Raw genomic sequence first — 14686 nt, 5'->3', positions numbered from 1 at the left:
TGTATGTGGAAAAGTAACTGCTAGGGATCGCTAGGAAAGCATAGGAAGATCCTAGAATTCATTGTTTGGAGTTTGCTTTGGTTTGGTCATCTTGCCCTCTTAGAACACCAGTCCTCATAAATACAATTGTTAAAACTCCTCTAACATTCAGAATTAATGAGTTTTATGCTTTGGTAACTTCCATTTTGAAAAAAAAAAAAATCCCAGTCCCTTGCAAAAATATTCTATGTCACTTGCACTAACTGTGGGGCAAAGGGAGAAAATGCCACTATTGGCAGGTTAGTTTGACTTCTCTTCTTTGCCTCTGTGATTGCTGCTTCTTAGACATTGACATCCCTTGTGTGCCCTGCCTTCAAACACACTAGGTGCCTAAGATAATACCAGACAGTGGGCAGAACATACAAACCTGTCCTGACCCCTTGGGTGTCTCGAAGAATTAATACAAAGGGTGACCATGTGTCCTTGTTTGCACATGATCTGAGAAGCCCACTGGGGCAGACAGTGACCCATTGCATGGGGGCGCTGCTTGATATTATGGGAGAACCCACCTGTGGATGACCCTCTGGACACTGGCTCTCTCTGCATGTTTCACGAAGAGGGACCAGGGAAAGGATGTGGTCCTGCCTACTTTCTCCTTCCCTGTCTTCCTTTTTTGGAGAGGGCAGGGGTTCTGTGGAAGGACAATTACCTTTTGAGCCCTACTGTGCTCAGATAAGGTACTAGCTGTCCCCCATCCCCTTAGGGGGAGGATGGTCTGTGTGCTGTCTCCATCTGTCCTGACAGCACCCACCTGTCACGAGGGTCCCAAGAAGTGAGCCAGAGGAGAGGTCATTTTTTTTAACCTCTGAGGTTGAGGTTGAGGTTAATATTCCAGTTTATATAATGGGTAAACTGAGGCGCCTATCCAAATCTGTAATTATCCTCAGGATATGCATAGTGACCACAGCCTTGAGCATGACATTTGTGGAAGAGAAGCTTATGGTCTACCTGCCTGGGTAATTTAGCCCTAATCCAGAAGGCAATCAACCTACAATTTGAAGTCATGTCTGAGTTACGTTTGCTCTTAGAGGTGAAGTTTTAGCAAAGGAGGCTGGTTTTTAAAATTGAAACAAGATGCTGGGTGGGGAAAGGGGAGAAAAGAGCAGAGCACTTTCCGCCTGTATCCAGCCATTGACAGTTTTACACATAAGATGATGTGAATCCTACAAGCAAGGCTTATCAAAGGCTCCAGATCTGAGTTTCTGTTTCCCTGGTGGAGAGGGGTAGAAGTGTAACCGCCCTGTGAGCGGAAGGACCGAACAGCATCCAGGTGATCCGTGAGGCCCTCAGTTGAGGGCATTTGGGGTTTTGTAACTAGAGAGTGTGTCATGGTGGAGCCTCCCATGGATCATTTACCTGCCCTGGGCACCATTGTAGGGGGGGATCTGCTTCCTGAGAGTATAGGGGAACCAGCCTCTGTTGTCCTTGTTGCTCTGCTAGCCTCCCCCACATGCCTCCAGGATACCTCAGCCCAGAACTGCTTCAGCTCAGGGGTGACAGAGGATGGAGGTAACAGTAGTTACTTTCCCAGTGGGAATTCATGCCTCGGGTCTTTCAGTGGCACGGGGAGGGGGGGCGGGTATCAGTTAAGTAGACACTGCCTCCTCGGGACACAGAAAGCTCAGCGTCCGTGGCAGTGGCCGTCTCCGTGAGGGGCTCTGTCTCTGAGCTCCAAACCTAGCCCAGTGGTCTCCCAATCTGACCTGGGCCCACAGCATTGCCTGAGAACTCCCTGGGGAAGGCAGATTCGTGGGCCCCGCCCTAACAATGGGTGACCTGCCCAGCCCTCCAGGAGATTCTGGCATGCTGGAGTTGGAGAACAGCTACCCCACGTGATCTTGTGGCTCTGGGCCTGGGAGATCTTTGGTCTACCCTAGAAACTGACCACTGCTGGTCAGACTGAGAGGAGTTGTTCCCTTTAGGTTCTCCAGAACATGCAGAGCAAGACTTTGTCTGAAAGGGCATACCATCTGCATAGACTAATTTTAGCTCTCAAGAACAATTGTCCCAGTCAAAAAAATAAGCAGGTGATCATGTTTCAGAAAGGATCCTCCATTGTCTCAGATCCAGATCTAAGCCCATGTGCTTTAGATGCTTTATTTGGCCCCCTGAGAGGAACAGACACTGATGAGGATGGGCCGCACTGGCTTGCCTGGAAACATCCTAGACTCTCAGAAAAGAGGCAGGTGCTAGTTCTGTGCAGGCCAAGCATGCCCTAGCAGCCCCACAGACATCAGGCCTTGCTGGGCTCCCAACTAACTTGGACTTCTTCCCGGAAAAAAGGGAAATCAATGCCAAACATTGTATCTACTTAAACTCTGGATCCCCTGAGGTCTAAATCAGTACTGGTCAGAGCTTCGCTGCTGCATTGTATACATGTTCTTTTTGCCACGTTTCGGGAGCCGTGGCAAGAATATCAGGAGGAGTAGAAAATTGCTCCCTAACTTGCCTCTGCTTGTTTGGGGCCAACAGCATCTCCTGCCAGGATTGGCCATGAGGGCACCTAGTGCTGGTCTGGCTGTGCAGGCGCTTTGCAAGTGCTCACTTAATCCACAGCCTTTTCTCCTTCTCATTTGTCTCTTTCCACCGAGGTCCTTCTTTCAGGGGACTCTGGGAGAAGTGGTTTGTTCATCTAGGAAGGTGTGTGTTCTCCTAAGTGCCCTTCCTCCCAGTGGGGTCTTTGCCCTGTTCCTCCCTGAAGCACCTCCCACATCTGTCCTTCCAGCTTCCCAGTGAACTCCTGCTCTGGAAGATTGCCAACTGCACACTTTGCCTCCTTGTCCTGATCACCTAGCCAAAGGGCACGTGGCCTTTTGAAATTCTGGCGCAGATGCTCTCCTCACTTTCCTTTTTCTTGTGTTCTTTTAGCTTCTTTATTCTACATTCTTGCAAACCCAGCAGGCTTTGGGAAGGGGCCCTACCCTCTCCAGAATGCCTCCCAGTGACCCTGGTCCTTGACTGAAGACAATCAGGGGAGATTCCCAGGCAGCCAGGGCTGGGAGGCAAGAGGTGAGGTACTGCTCCCGGCCCCACCAAACAACTTGCTGTGTGGCCTTCGATTCGTCAGGTGCCATCATTGTGGCTGGGGGAAAGGTGGTCTGGACAAAGTGGGATGCTAACTTAGAACATCTAGAAGCTATTTAATCAGGAAACCCTAACAGAGGTACCAGATAGGGATGGCAAGCCAGCAGGAGTGTGGTTAAAAGATAACAGGAAGTCCACATCGTTAGAGTCTAGAGCTCAGAGCACCTGAGAGAGAGGGAAGCCACGTGTGGCGACATGTCAGGATGACATGAAAGAAGCCAGCGTTTGGGGGCCGGGAGCAAGCTGGAGCTTTAGAACCCAAAGGAGCAGCACAGATTGACAGCACACGTGCAGCCAGGGCCCTCGCTAACCATGCTGGTTGAGCAAAATTTTGGATCGTGGCTGCCTTGGATTCTTAGCCCATATAATTTTGTATCGAGCAACTTTGCAATAATCAGCCGGCAGTCCCGATCATGAATCTAGGCAGCTCCTGCAATGTTCTCCAGGCTCCGGGTCCACTGTGGCAGCCTGTCTTCCTCCAGGCTGTTCTTGGGTGCAGCCAGGTGTTGCAGATGGCGTCTGGGTCTCCATGATCCCCAGGCCCACCCAGACCTGCCGGGCACAGGATCCCGGAGTCTGCGCCTTGACAGCCCTCCTAGAGAGGCGGATGCACATTCCCGTTGAAGACCCACTCCTATCATGAAGCAGGGGGTCCTGATTAAGTTGGGGAGCCGGGAGGTCATGAACTGTTCAGCCAGCTCCACTCCACGCCCTGCTGGAGTGGGGTGCAAGGAGGGAAGCCCCTGGCCAGATTCACCCAAGCATCATGGGAAGGAGTGAAATCACCTTGGCCTGAGTTATCTGGCTGTTGACTTCCTTATGGCCTGAACCGTCAATCCCTAATGCAGGGCATGGGGCAGTGGAGAAACTCCGTTCTTGTTCTGGAAGTACTCACTTCTGGGGGGAAAGCAGAGTTTCAGCAATTTAGCCAACACATACTCCGTGTTTGCCAGAATATAAAGTTAGATGTGTTTTTTTGCGGAATATAAAATTCTCACGCATTTTTTTTTGTTTTTTAAGGAAAAACAAGAGTTCACAATCTTTTCCCAGTTTTCGCACACTGACTTGGGCTGTGCCACCCAGAACCACTCTAGGTCAGGTTACTCTTCTCTGCCCTCACACATGCCTTTTTGAAAGTTTTGGGAGACATGGGTCTTCTTGGGCTCAGTCTCTACAGGGAAATGGGGGGGGGTCTCATGTCTTCAGCCATGTCTCAAGGAGCTCTGGGCTTCCTGGCCTCAACAGAAAAGTCGGTGTGGTTTGTGCACACTGTTCTGTTGGCTGTTAGAACCCAGATACAGGTGCCCCACACAGCCCCAGGGAAACATGAATTCTGTGAAGTTGTGGCCACACCAGTGGGTGTGTGGGAGTCAGAGGCATGGCCTCTGCCTCAGGAGGTGCTAGAAAGGCCAGGCCTCAGGCCTCAGTCTGACTTCGGAGGCATAAATATGTGCCTTCCTGGGTCCCCTCCTCTGTAACAAATAATAAAAAATATGTCTGGCAACTATGTGGGTATAAAAACAGATATAATACAAGCTGGATTCTATTCATTTTTTTCTCTTCTGATTTTGAGTTTTGTTTTGCATTTATTTATTTTTGAGAGAGAGAGAGGGAGACACAGAATCCAGAGCAGGCTCTAGGCTCTAAGCTGTCACCACAGAGCCCGATGCAGGGCTCGAACCCACAAACCGTGAGATCATGACCTGAGCTGAAGTCGGATGCTTAACCGACTGAGCCACCCAGGTGCCCCTTCTCTTCTGATCTTGAAATAAAATATTTTCATGGGCTCTGAGAGTCCAGCAGGCCCCAGGCACCATGCCTGCCAGGTCTGTTGGAGAAGTCAGCCCTGTAGAGATTCTCCTGGAAGATCCCTCTGAGTCTTAGACACAGAATAACCCGGCCCTTTGGTTGTTCAGAAAATCGGCTGTGATGGCATCATCGGGTCTGCGGCCAAGGAAGACCGGTGTGGGGTCTGCAGTGGTGACGGCAAGACCTGCCGCGTAGTGAAGGGCGACTTCAGCCACTCTCGGGGCACAGGTGAGTGCGAAGCCCGAGGGACAGGGGACCCTGGCCATTCGTGGGGGGCGAGGAGGGTGTGGGTGAGGGGGAGCCCCGAGGGTTACTGCCGCTGCAGGACGGCCTGTAGGTGTTTATAGATTGTAATTCCTTTACCCAAAGCCAATGATCACACACCTTCTAGTTGATAATAGGTGACCTGGCCCTTCAGTTTTATGATTTCTGAAAGGCAAAGAGAAAACAGTTTAGCCAGATTATCTTTAGGTTCCTAGAAGCGAGCGGTTTCCCTATGGTGGCCAGTGGTGCTGCCCTGACCTGCCCAATGGGCTCCCCTGCGCTTTGCATCAGCCTGTCTTCCGATGTGACATTGGCCAGGTCATTTTTACCTATAGACAGAAGATTCTCTGAGTGTTCTGTCAGCTAAAGTAGGACTGCATTTACACACATCCCTAAAACACGCATGAAGCCGAATGTTCCAGGAAGTCTGAGCTGCCTCTCTGGCAACTGTGAATGCAGAAGAGAGGAGTCTCCTGTTTCCCAGATGTAGACCTCCCCCAACACTGTGCTTACAGAGGTCCATCCAAGTTCAGCTGATGGGTCTTCGGAGGCTTTCTGCTAGAACTATCTTCGCAGCTGTGGGCTGCTTAGCCCAGAGGTGGGAGATGGTTTCTGATCGCCTGTCCTGGGGGACACTAGCTTATGATGTTCAGGGATGTGTCTGGGTTGACACATAACGAGGGGAGCATGAAGCAGACAAGTCCTCTGGGGAGAGAGCTCTTCTCAGAGCCTTAGTGAGTGTCTGCTCGCCCAAGTGCGACATCACCAAGGTAGCTTGGTGGGCGGAGCTGAGCTGAAAAGTCTCTATTCGAATTTGAACGATTACTTTCCATAGAAGCTTTTCCCTTCAATTTTACCCCACAGGGGAACACAATCACAGGTAATCCTCTCTGTCCCACAGAACAGGCCTCTGGGAATGAGGCAGAGAGGAGAAGTCTGTGTGTGCTCCCCCTCTCCTCTATCTGGATAGAAGACCTGGTCTAGCGGAAACATTCCTTCTTGATACCTTGCAGAAAGGGCAACCTATTGCACAAGGATTTTGCAGGATCTGGTGAAAGCAAAACCAGAGGCAAATGTAAGCACAAAATTTAATTTTAAACTTATGCTTAGGAAGTGCATTTCAGGCCTGGTTTCTGGATTTTAAAGACAGGTGCCCAGTCTACAAAATAGGACACTTGTGTGAGAATCTGTGCCTGCTGCGTGGCTCCTGAGGTCAACTGAGGAAAGTAGTGCTAGAGCAAGTCAGTTTGGGGGGAAAGTGCCCTCCGAAGCTACACCTTCCGGGACAGTAGTCACAGGCCACTTTAGGCTATTCAAATTTTAGTTATAGGGACGTCTGGGTGGCTTAGTCAGTTAAGTGTCTGACTCTGGATTTCATCTCAGGTCATGATCTCACGGTTCATGAGTTTGAGCCCCACATGGGACCCTGCACTGACAGTGAGGAGCCTGCTTGGGGTTCTCTGTGTCCCTCTCTGTCCCTGCCCCACTCGAGCACACACGTGTGTGCACTCTCTCTTAAATCAATGTTTAAATTTTTTTTTTAATTATAATTAAAATTAAACAAACTTAAAAGTTCAGCCCTCAGTCCTACTAGCTACATTTCAAGTGTTCCATTGCCACAGGTGGCTAGTGGCTCCTGTGCCAGACAGCACAGAGAGAGAACATTTCCATCATCGCAGAAAGTTCTCGAACAACACTGCTCTGGAACGTTGGTGATTTCTATTTGTTTTGACATGTCTAATGGCACTTTCTCTGTTTGGATCCCCAGCTCCAATCTGCCATGAGACTCTGACCTTGCCTACTTAGCAACAAAACCTCTGCAAGTTTTAGTACTGATTTTTTAAAAAGTGGGGGAGAGATTAGAACCTTTTATTTAAATTGGGGCACCTGGGTGGCTCAGTTGGTTAAATGTTCTACTTTGGCTCAGATCATAATCTCATGGTTTGTGAGTTTGAGCCCAACATGGGGCTCAGAGTCTGGAACCTGCTTCGGATTCTGTGTCTCCCTCTCTCTCTGCCTCTCTCTCTGCACCCTCCGTGGGTCCTTGCTCTCTCTCTCTCTCAAAAATAAATAAACAAATGTTGTTCAGTAAACTGAGTTAACTCCAGTTGCTCCCTTATGTGGAAGGCAAGTTGAACACATCTGTGCCGCTCCTGCCCCCGGGGCAATTCAGTCGAACACTAAGGGTGGTTCTGTCACACACCTTTGAAAATCTCCACTGGAGGCAACATCGCAGCTCATTTCCAAGAGAACCCCAATGGGGGTAAAAAATGTTCTCTGTTTTTTCCTGGAGTCTAATCTGCTTCTTGACCTTTGATCTCATCGTGAGTAGATGCATTCTTCCAATCACAGTAACTTTTTTTTTTTCTTGCCTCCCCTTTCTTCATCCTACCTGTTCACAGGAGGAATGTGGGCAGGAATGTGTAGGCTTCCTCCCAGGGAGGTCAGGATTCTGGGGCTCTGGCAGCCAGTCCCCTGTGGAGGGACAGAGAACCATTGGAAGCCTCCTGGGGGTAGCTGCCCCCACCCAGGCCTGTGGTTAATGTGCTTCCTTCCAGCTTCTGGCGCACAAAAGCCTTAGCAAACCTTCAGAGAAAGATAAGCACCCATAGCCTCACCCACCTGGAAAAGTTCTGTCCTGAGCAGTTGCCAGATGTCACATCTTTGTTTTAAAGTCTGAAGTTGTTTTTCCCAAGTGTTCACCGTCTGTGAGCAGAAGCTTATATCATTGTAGATTCTGCCTACAGAAGATGTGCATGAAATGCTCACTCACACATAAATGAATTGCTATTTAACATAGTTTCATCAACCCTGTAATCGTGGTCTGACATTCTGGAATGCACATATACAGAGATACTGACAAAGGGTCACCAATAGTCCACTTACCCAGCAAACATTTATTCAACACTACTACATTTTAATTTTTTTAATGTTTGTTTTTGAGAGAGAGAGAGCATGAGCAGGGGAGGGGCAGAGAGAATGGGAGACCCAGAATTCGAAGCAGGCTCCAGGCTCCGAGCTGTCAGCACAGAGCCTGACACGGGGTTTGAAACCACGAACCATGAGATCATGACCTGAGCCGAAGTTTGGACGCTTAGCCGACTGAGCCACCCAGGTGCCCCAGTGCTACTACACTTTGAATGTGAGTTGTACAGAAATAAAAGCTAGAGGTTCCCCAAGTCGGTCACAGTCAAGGGAGGGAACCCCCAGGCAAGCAGCTTGAGTGTGAGGCCAAAGCATCTCAGTGGGGGGTGCTGCGGGGCCTCAAATTCTCCTGGGCCACCTGGCCCAGGCCTGCTGAAAGATGAGGGTGGTCCCCAAGCCCTAAAAGGCCAGTAGAAATTAACTGACAGTGGGGGTGGAGGAAGGGCATTTCAGGCTGAAGGAAAAACCCAATTTAGGACTGGTATAAAGCCCCAGGTCATATAACATCTGGGTGACTCCAAGTGTGGCTGGATGGATTCAGTAATCCTGTCAGTTTAGATAGGAAGGTAACTTTCATCTTAGCCCAGCTCCTAAAGATTGGGAAAAGGAGGAATGTCTTATCACCCTTAAGGGTAAATATCAAAAAGAAATACCATACCAGAAAGATAACAAGTAATCAAATGCAGGATTTTTGCCCAATTATCTGAAGTCCTGACCCTTGCCTGAACCCTTCTGGGTTTTTTCACCTAAGTGCTTGAGCTGAGAATCCAGAGCAGACCCACACAGGGACCGTGTCCACATCCCCCATGGTATCCCCCTCTTGGGTCCTTGTGAGGTCAGTGTTGGCTGTTTATTACACCCCCTGGCCTATTGACTCCTGACTTTGAAGCACCGAGGCCCTCAGCAACTCAGCTATAGGAGGGATCTGCTCGAATTGGCTGTCGTATTACTTCCTGGATGGATGGAGGGCTTGCACATTCTCAAGCTTTTGGTTGAGTTCAAACAGTGGAGTTTTTTAATTTAGAAATTTGGAAGTTCTTGGTGTGCTGCCTTCACCTCCTTCACTAAATTGTCATTGTGACATTTGTATCTTTCTGCTGTGCTCCTCCTCAGTGCTACAAAGGAGACTAGTACCCACCGAAGTCCCCACCAAGAACCACTCTATGGGTTCCGAATTGCATTACCCTTGCTTTCAAAGAGAACCTCCTTAAACTATGAATTTTTAAAAGAGAAGGTGATGTCATCTATCCCTTTTGAGTGCGGATGGATCCTCAAGTCACATATTTATTTATTCAGTAATTACCTTTAGAACCTCTGTCACGTGCCAAGTCTCTCGGTGTGGGGTATGCAAGTTCTGTGGAGAAATTTACCCTCTATGATAACAAATAATGAGCCTTCTCTCCACCGTGATTAAGAACACCAGTCTCAGTTCTGGAAATGTGCATGTAAACCAAGTACAATATACTTCTTTTCCTCAGTCAAGAATAATCCTTGTACGAAGGTGTCCACGTGTGTGATGGCAAAGGCTGTTCCCAAGTGTTTCTCATGTAAGATGTTTATATGTTATGTGCAGTACCAGTGGTTAAATGTGTGGTGTGGGATTCTTTCCTCGCTTACATGCCTGAATGTTTTCTGAGCACAGTCGACGGGAATGAGTCATGCATGAAGCCACGGATAAACACAAAGGCCATTAATCACTTACATATAATTGATGTGTAGGACTGATTGCGAAAAAGAAAAACTGTAGAGTAAAACCAATTTTAAAGCTATAAAAGGTAAAGGGTTATGAGACTGGAGACCAGAAACATGCATTAGTGTGCCATGGATACGTCTTCATTCTCAGCCACACCTGACACTTCGGCAGAAGATGCAAAGACGTGCCAGAGAATTTGCCGAAAGTGGCACTTTCTTCCATAGTGAAGTCTCCATACCACAGGGTTGGATTTCCCAAAGGGCAGGGGATAACATCCTCCTGGTCTTCATACTAGAGATAAGGTCATGGCCTTGCTTTGGCCCACCTACACTGACCTCACGTTCTGGGAACTGAACAAGGGTATTAGTCTGGCCCCCCGGGGTTCCCAAACAATGAGGTCTTTCCAATTAGACCCAGAACAGCCCTTAGGGATAAACATAAAGATAGAGGTATTCTCATAAACAACTTTTGTAAAAAGGGAAAACTATAAACTTACACAAAAGCCTAAGTATTTTGTAAGAAAACTACAAAAAAAAAAAAAAATTGAACTTTGGTTTCTTTTACATGTTTGATACAATCTTGTGAAAGAGCTCCAGGCCACATAGCCAGAGTTTTACCTGCATTCCATCATGGTACCTTGCCAGTTCAATGGTTTTCTTTCAAAGACAGTTAATGTTACTAAAAACACAAAAAGTGATCATCTAAAAGCAAGGCTACTTGGGGAATTCAGACAAAAATTATTTTGCAGGGGAACGTGTTCATAGCCTGGTGATATGAACTCCTCAGAAGATTTAAGATTGGTTTCAAGTCAACATCACACTGATGTTCCTTCTAACTACTCGTTCTTACAGCAAAAATTACCTGTCCTCCCAGGAGGATGGCAAAGGCATTGAATTTTATCCACGGCTTCCTCATGAACCCAAATCACATCCCTCTAACTGGATTTCTCCTACTTGATTGCAGAGACTAGAATGAAAAATTATTCCAAAGATAAAGTCCTGCTACGCTACCTCAAATGTGACTTTATCTTGTGAATTCTTAGAGTAAATCACCCCCCCCCCCCTTTAATTATACTTCATGCCTAGTCAACATGTGGTATCTGGCTTCTGCATAGGGGGCCATCTGGTTTGAGGGATGACAGCAGGGTGCTCTGGGACTTGGTGATGGGACTCTTACCATTTCCAGTCACTTTTTACACCAACTTCAGCATGGGCTTTGAGCTGTGAGTCAAAGTAGGGGCCATCAGACAAAGGACAGTGAGGTAGAGGTGGTTTCCTTGCTCTGTGGACAAAACACTTGCCTTCCATTTCAGGGATTGTCTCTTTGATTGGTTCCCTGCAGGTCATGAGCAGAGGAGCTCATCTTAGAAAGGTTAGCAGAACCCATGAATGGCAATGATTCCTCTGCCGTGTTACTCAGGGGTCACCTGAGGATAAACCTCATCTACCCTGAGCTTTTCACTGCTCATCTGCTCTACCCCCCAGGGTTCTTGAGAGAAGAGAGAAAAAACGGGTGCCTTTTCGGTATTATTATTTGTGCCAAAGTTAAGTTTAAACACAGGCATGGTGACCAGACATTGGTTGCAAACATACTACCTTGCTGGGGAATGTGGAAAATGAACTAATCTGGATCTTGGTGAATGTATCCAGTGCCTCAGATTCTAGCAGCCTAGTAATGTTCACACTAAGGTTTGTTAGTCACAAAATAGAAAGATTCCATTAACAGCAGCTTCTCTCCGAGAATACTTCAGCTCTCCAAGCAGATCCTTATTCCCGGGTCAGTTCTGTAGTTTAAATGGAGATTCCTCTCCAGAAGGGTTTGAATCACATTGACCCCAAACAGTTTTTGTCTCTGCTTTTGACATTTTATTGTCTTGTATCCCTAGAATCCAATAAGTCTTCAAACTCCCCCAGAAGGAATGGATTTCACTGAGAGAAATCTGTGGCACAAAAGCCAATGTTGTAATCCTAAAAGATGTGTTTTGTTGTTGTTTGGTTTGGTTCTTTGTGTTTTGTTGTGTTTTTGGTGGCCAGACTTTTCAAGTAGAGAAGCATTACTAGAGTAAAAACTGTTTTTAATCAAAAACCCCTGCCTCACGGTGTGAGGACTGGACAGTGCAGGGGCCGCATGCAGCAGGCTGTTTGGATGAGCCAGCACTGCCCTTCTCCGTGCCTGGGGGAAGTGTCTGGAAGGAATCACGTTGGAGGACCACACCCCGGCTGGTTCCAGTCATCCTGCCTGGGAATCAGGATGGATCAGGGCACTAGAAGTAAGGCAACCGCTGCCCTCAGGCTGAACTGTGTTTACATCTGGGGAGTCAAGTAGAACATGTATTTCGGAAAGTTCTGGGGCTGGATCTGTAGTAACAATGCCCAGACATTTGCTGTCTGTGTGGCAGATGCTACCAAACTTTCCATCAAAGATGGCTGGTTGAACAACAAGTACTTCCTGTCTTCCTGAGCTCAACTTAAAACGAATGAAAAGGAGCCTATGATAAGGTCTGAGGAGAACAAGGACATCTCAGGTGGACATTCATACACATATGAATCTGAATTAATAGATTTGGATTTGCCACAATAAAGACTCAATGCGAAAGCTCCCCACATCTCAGTGGCTTAACACAAAAGTTTATTTCTTGCTCATGTTACATGTCCAGCATGGGGAGGTAGGAGGGTGTGTGTGTTTGAGCCACTCATGGACCTGGGCTGACAGATTTTATTGTTCAGATGCCGCCACAGCCACCTTGGCAGGAAAAAGGGAACACAACAAATCAGGTCCTGATGCTCTTAAAGCTCCTATGTGCACCTCAGTTTTACTCACATTTTTAAGGTCAAAGTATGTCACATGGTCCCACAATTTTAAGAATGTAGGGAGATGCATCCTTAACATTTCTGGAGAGAGACCTGGAAATATTTGGTGACCAGCACCACGGCACACAGCTCCTATAGCTGACGTTCTGCTATTCTGGTTGTCAGCCCTCAACAATGGCTCCCTGCCCCTCAGCTGAAAGCCAGCCCTCATGGTCACCAAACCCCATCTGTATATACAAAGACACCCCATCTTTGGCCTCCTTCTTGAAGGAGTCTCAACACAAAGGGGAGAGCAAGGTAAGATGAAAAGATGGGAAAAGATCACTCAAATAATAGAAATACAAAATCTCTACCAACTGTTCTTAAAAAGATCCAAGATGCGACTGTATTCATAAAACTAGTACGGAATGTTCTAAGAAGAAACCATCAGAAAACAAAAAGATCTCAAAAATATGTCTCTCAAATTAAAAATATGTGATAAAGAGCTTCATAAAAAAACAACAAATGACGGAAAAAATGTTTACAATAAGTCTGGTAAGTAAAGAGTTTGGGTTCAAAACATTAAATATATATTGATAAGTACTAAGGTGTATATATATATATATATATATATATATATATATATATATTTTTTTTTTTTTTTTTTTTAATTTTAGAGAGAGAGCTCCCACGAGTGGGGGAGAGAGAGAGAATGAATCTTAAGCAGGGTCCATGCTCATTGTGAGGCCCCCAATGGAGGGCTCAATCCCCCAACCCTGTGATCATGACCTGAGCTAGAATCAAGAGTTGGACATCAACCAACTGAGCCATCCAGGTGCCCCTAAGATATACTTCTAAAATTCCTGCTCATCAAACTAAAAAAAAAACAAAAAACCAAAAAACCAGCCAGTAGAAAACATGGGCGATGCTTATCAACAAGGCAGTTAACTGAAAAGGATATGCAAATAGCCAACCAATATATAATAAGATGCCAAGCCACATCAATAGTGAGGGAAATGCAAATGAAATCTCCAGCATAATTTTTTTGCACCTATTAGATTAGCAAATATTAAGATTTATGGACTTCAAGCTGTATTACAAAGCTGTAATCATCAAGACAGTATGGTACTGGCATAAAAACAGACACTCAGATCAATGAACAGAATGGAGAACCCAGAAATGGACCCACAAACATATGGCCAACTAATCGTTGACAAAGCAGGAAAGAATATCCAGTGGAATAAAGACTCTTCTGCAGGTGGTGCTGGGAAAACTGGACAGCGACATGCAGAAAAATGAACCTCGACCACTTTCTTACACCATACCCAAAAATAAACTCAAAATGGATAAAAGACCTAAATGTAAGACAGGAAGCCATCAAAATCCTTGAGGCAATGGGGCACCTGGGTGGCTTAGTCGGTTAAGCGTACGACTTCGGCTCAGGTCATGATCTCTCGGTTCGTGGGCTCAAGCTCCACATTGGTCTCAGCTCAGAGCCTGGAGCCTGCTTCAGATTCTGTCTCCCTCACTCTCTGCCCCTTCCCCACTCATGCTCTGTCTCTCTCTGTCTCTCTGTCTCTCTGTCTCTCTCAAAAATAGACATTAAAAAAATTTTTTTAAATCCTTGAGGAGAAAGCAGGCAAAAAGCTCTTTGACCTTTGCCACAGCAACTTTTTACTTGACATGTCTCTGGAGGCAAGGGAAACAAAAGCAAAAATAAGCTATTGGGACCTCATCAAGATAAAAAGCTCTGCACAGTGAAGGAAACAATCAGCAAAACCAAAAGGCAACCAACAGAATGGGAGAAGGTGTTTGCAAATGGTGTATCAGATAAAGGGTTAGTATCCAAAATCTATAAAGAACTTACCAAACTCAACACCCAAAAAACAAATAACCCAGTGAAGAAATGGGCAAAAGACATGAACAGACACTTCTCCAAGGAAGACATCCAGATGGCCAACCGACACATGAAAAAATGCTCAACATCACTGATCGTCAGGGAAATACAAATCAAAACCACAATGAGATACCACCTCACACCTGTCAGAATGGCTAACAACTCAGGCAACAACAGGTGTTGGTG

The 14686-nt window shown here is 46.7% G+C and overlaps 1 protein-coding gene across 4 annotated transcripts in view; it reads left to right on the top strand.

The window, feature by feature from the left end:
* Positions 1 to 14686, top strand: part of ADAMTS17 (ADAM metallopeptidase with thrombospondin type 1 motif 17) — a 346524-nt gene that overhangs the window by 236697 nt on the left and 95141 nt on the right. For 2 of the 4 annotated variants that reach the window (XM_058736749.1, XM_058736748.1), the window contains exons 15-16: positions 5040 to 5160; positions 9600 to 9668. In XM_058736749.1, the coding sequence (XP_058592732.1) occupies positions 5040 to 5160; positions 9600 to 9668 (190 nt within the window). The remainder of the gene's footprint in view (positions 1 to 5039; positions 5161 to 9599; positions 9669 to 14686) is intronic. The other 2 variants (XM_058736751.1, XM_058736750.1) reach the window with 1 other exon arrangement.

The sequence above is a fragment of the Neofelis nebulosa genome, chromosome 7 (assembly GCF_028018385.1).
Source record: "Neofelis nebulosa isolate mNeoNeb1 chromosome 7, mNeoNeb1.pri, whole genome shotgun sequence".
NCBI classification, from domain to species: Eukaryota; Metazoa; Chordata; class Mammalia; order Carnivora; family Felidae; genus Neofelis; species Neofelis nebulosa.
This window is presented reverse-complemented; position numbering and strand designations above follow the sequence as displayed.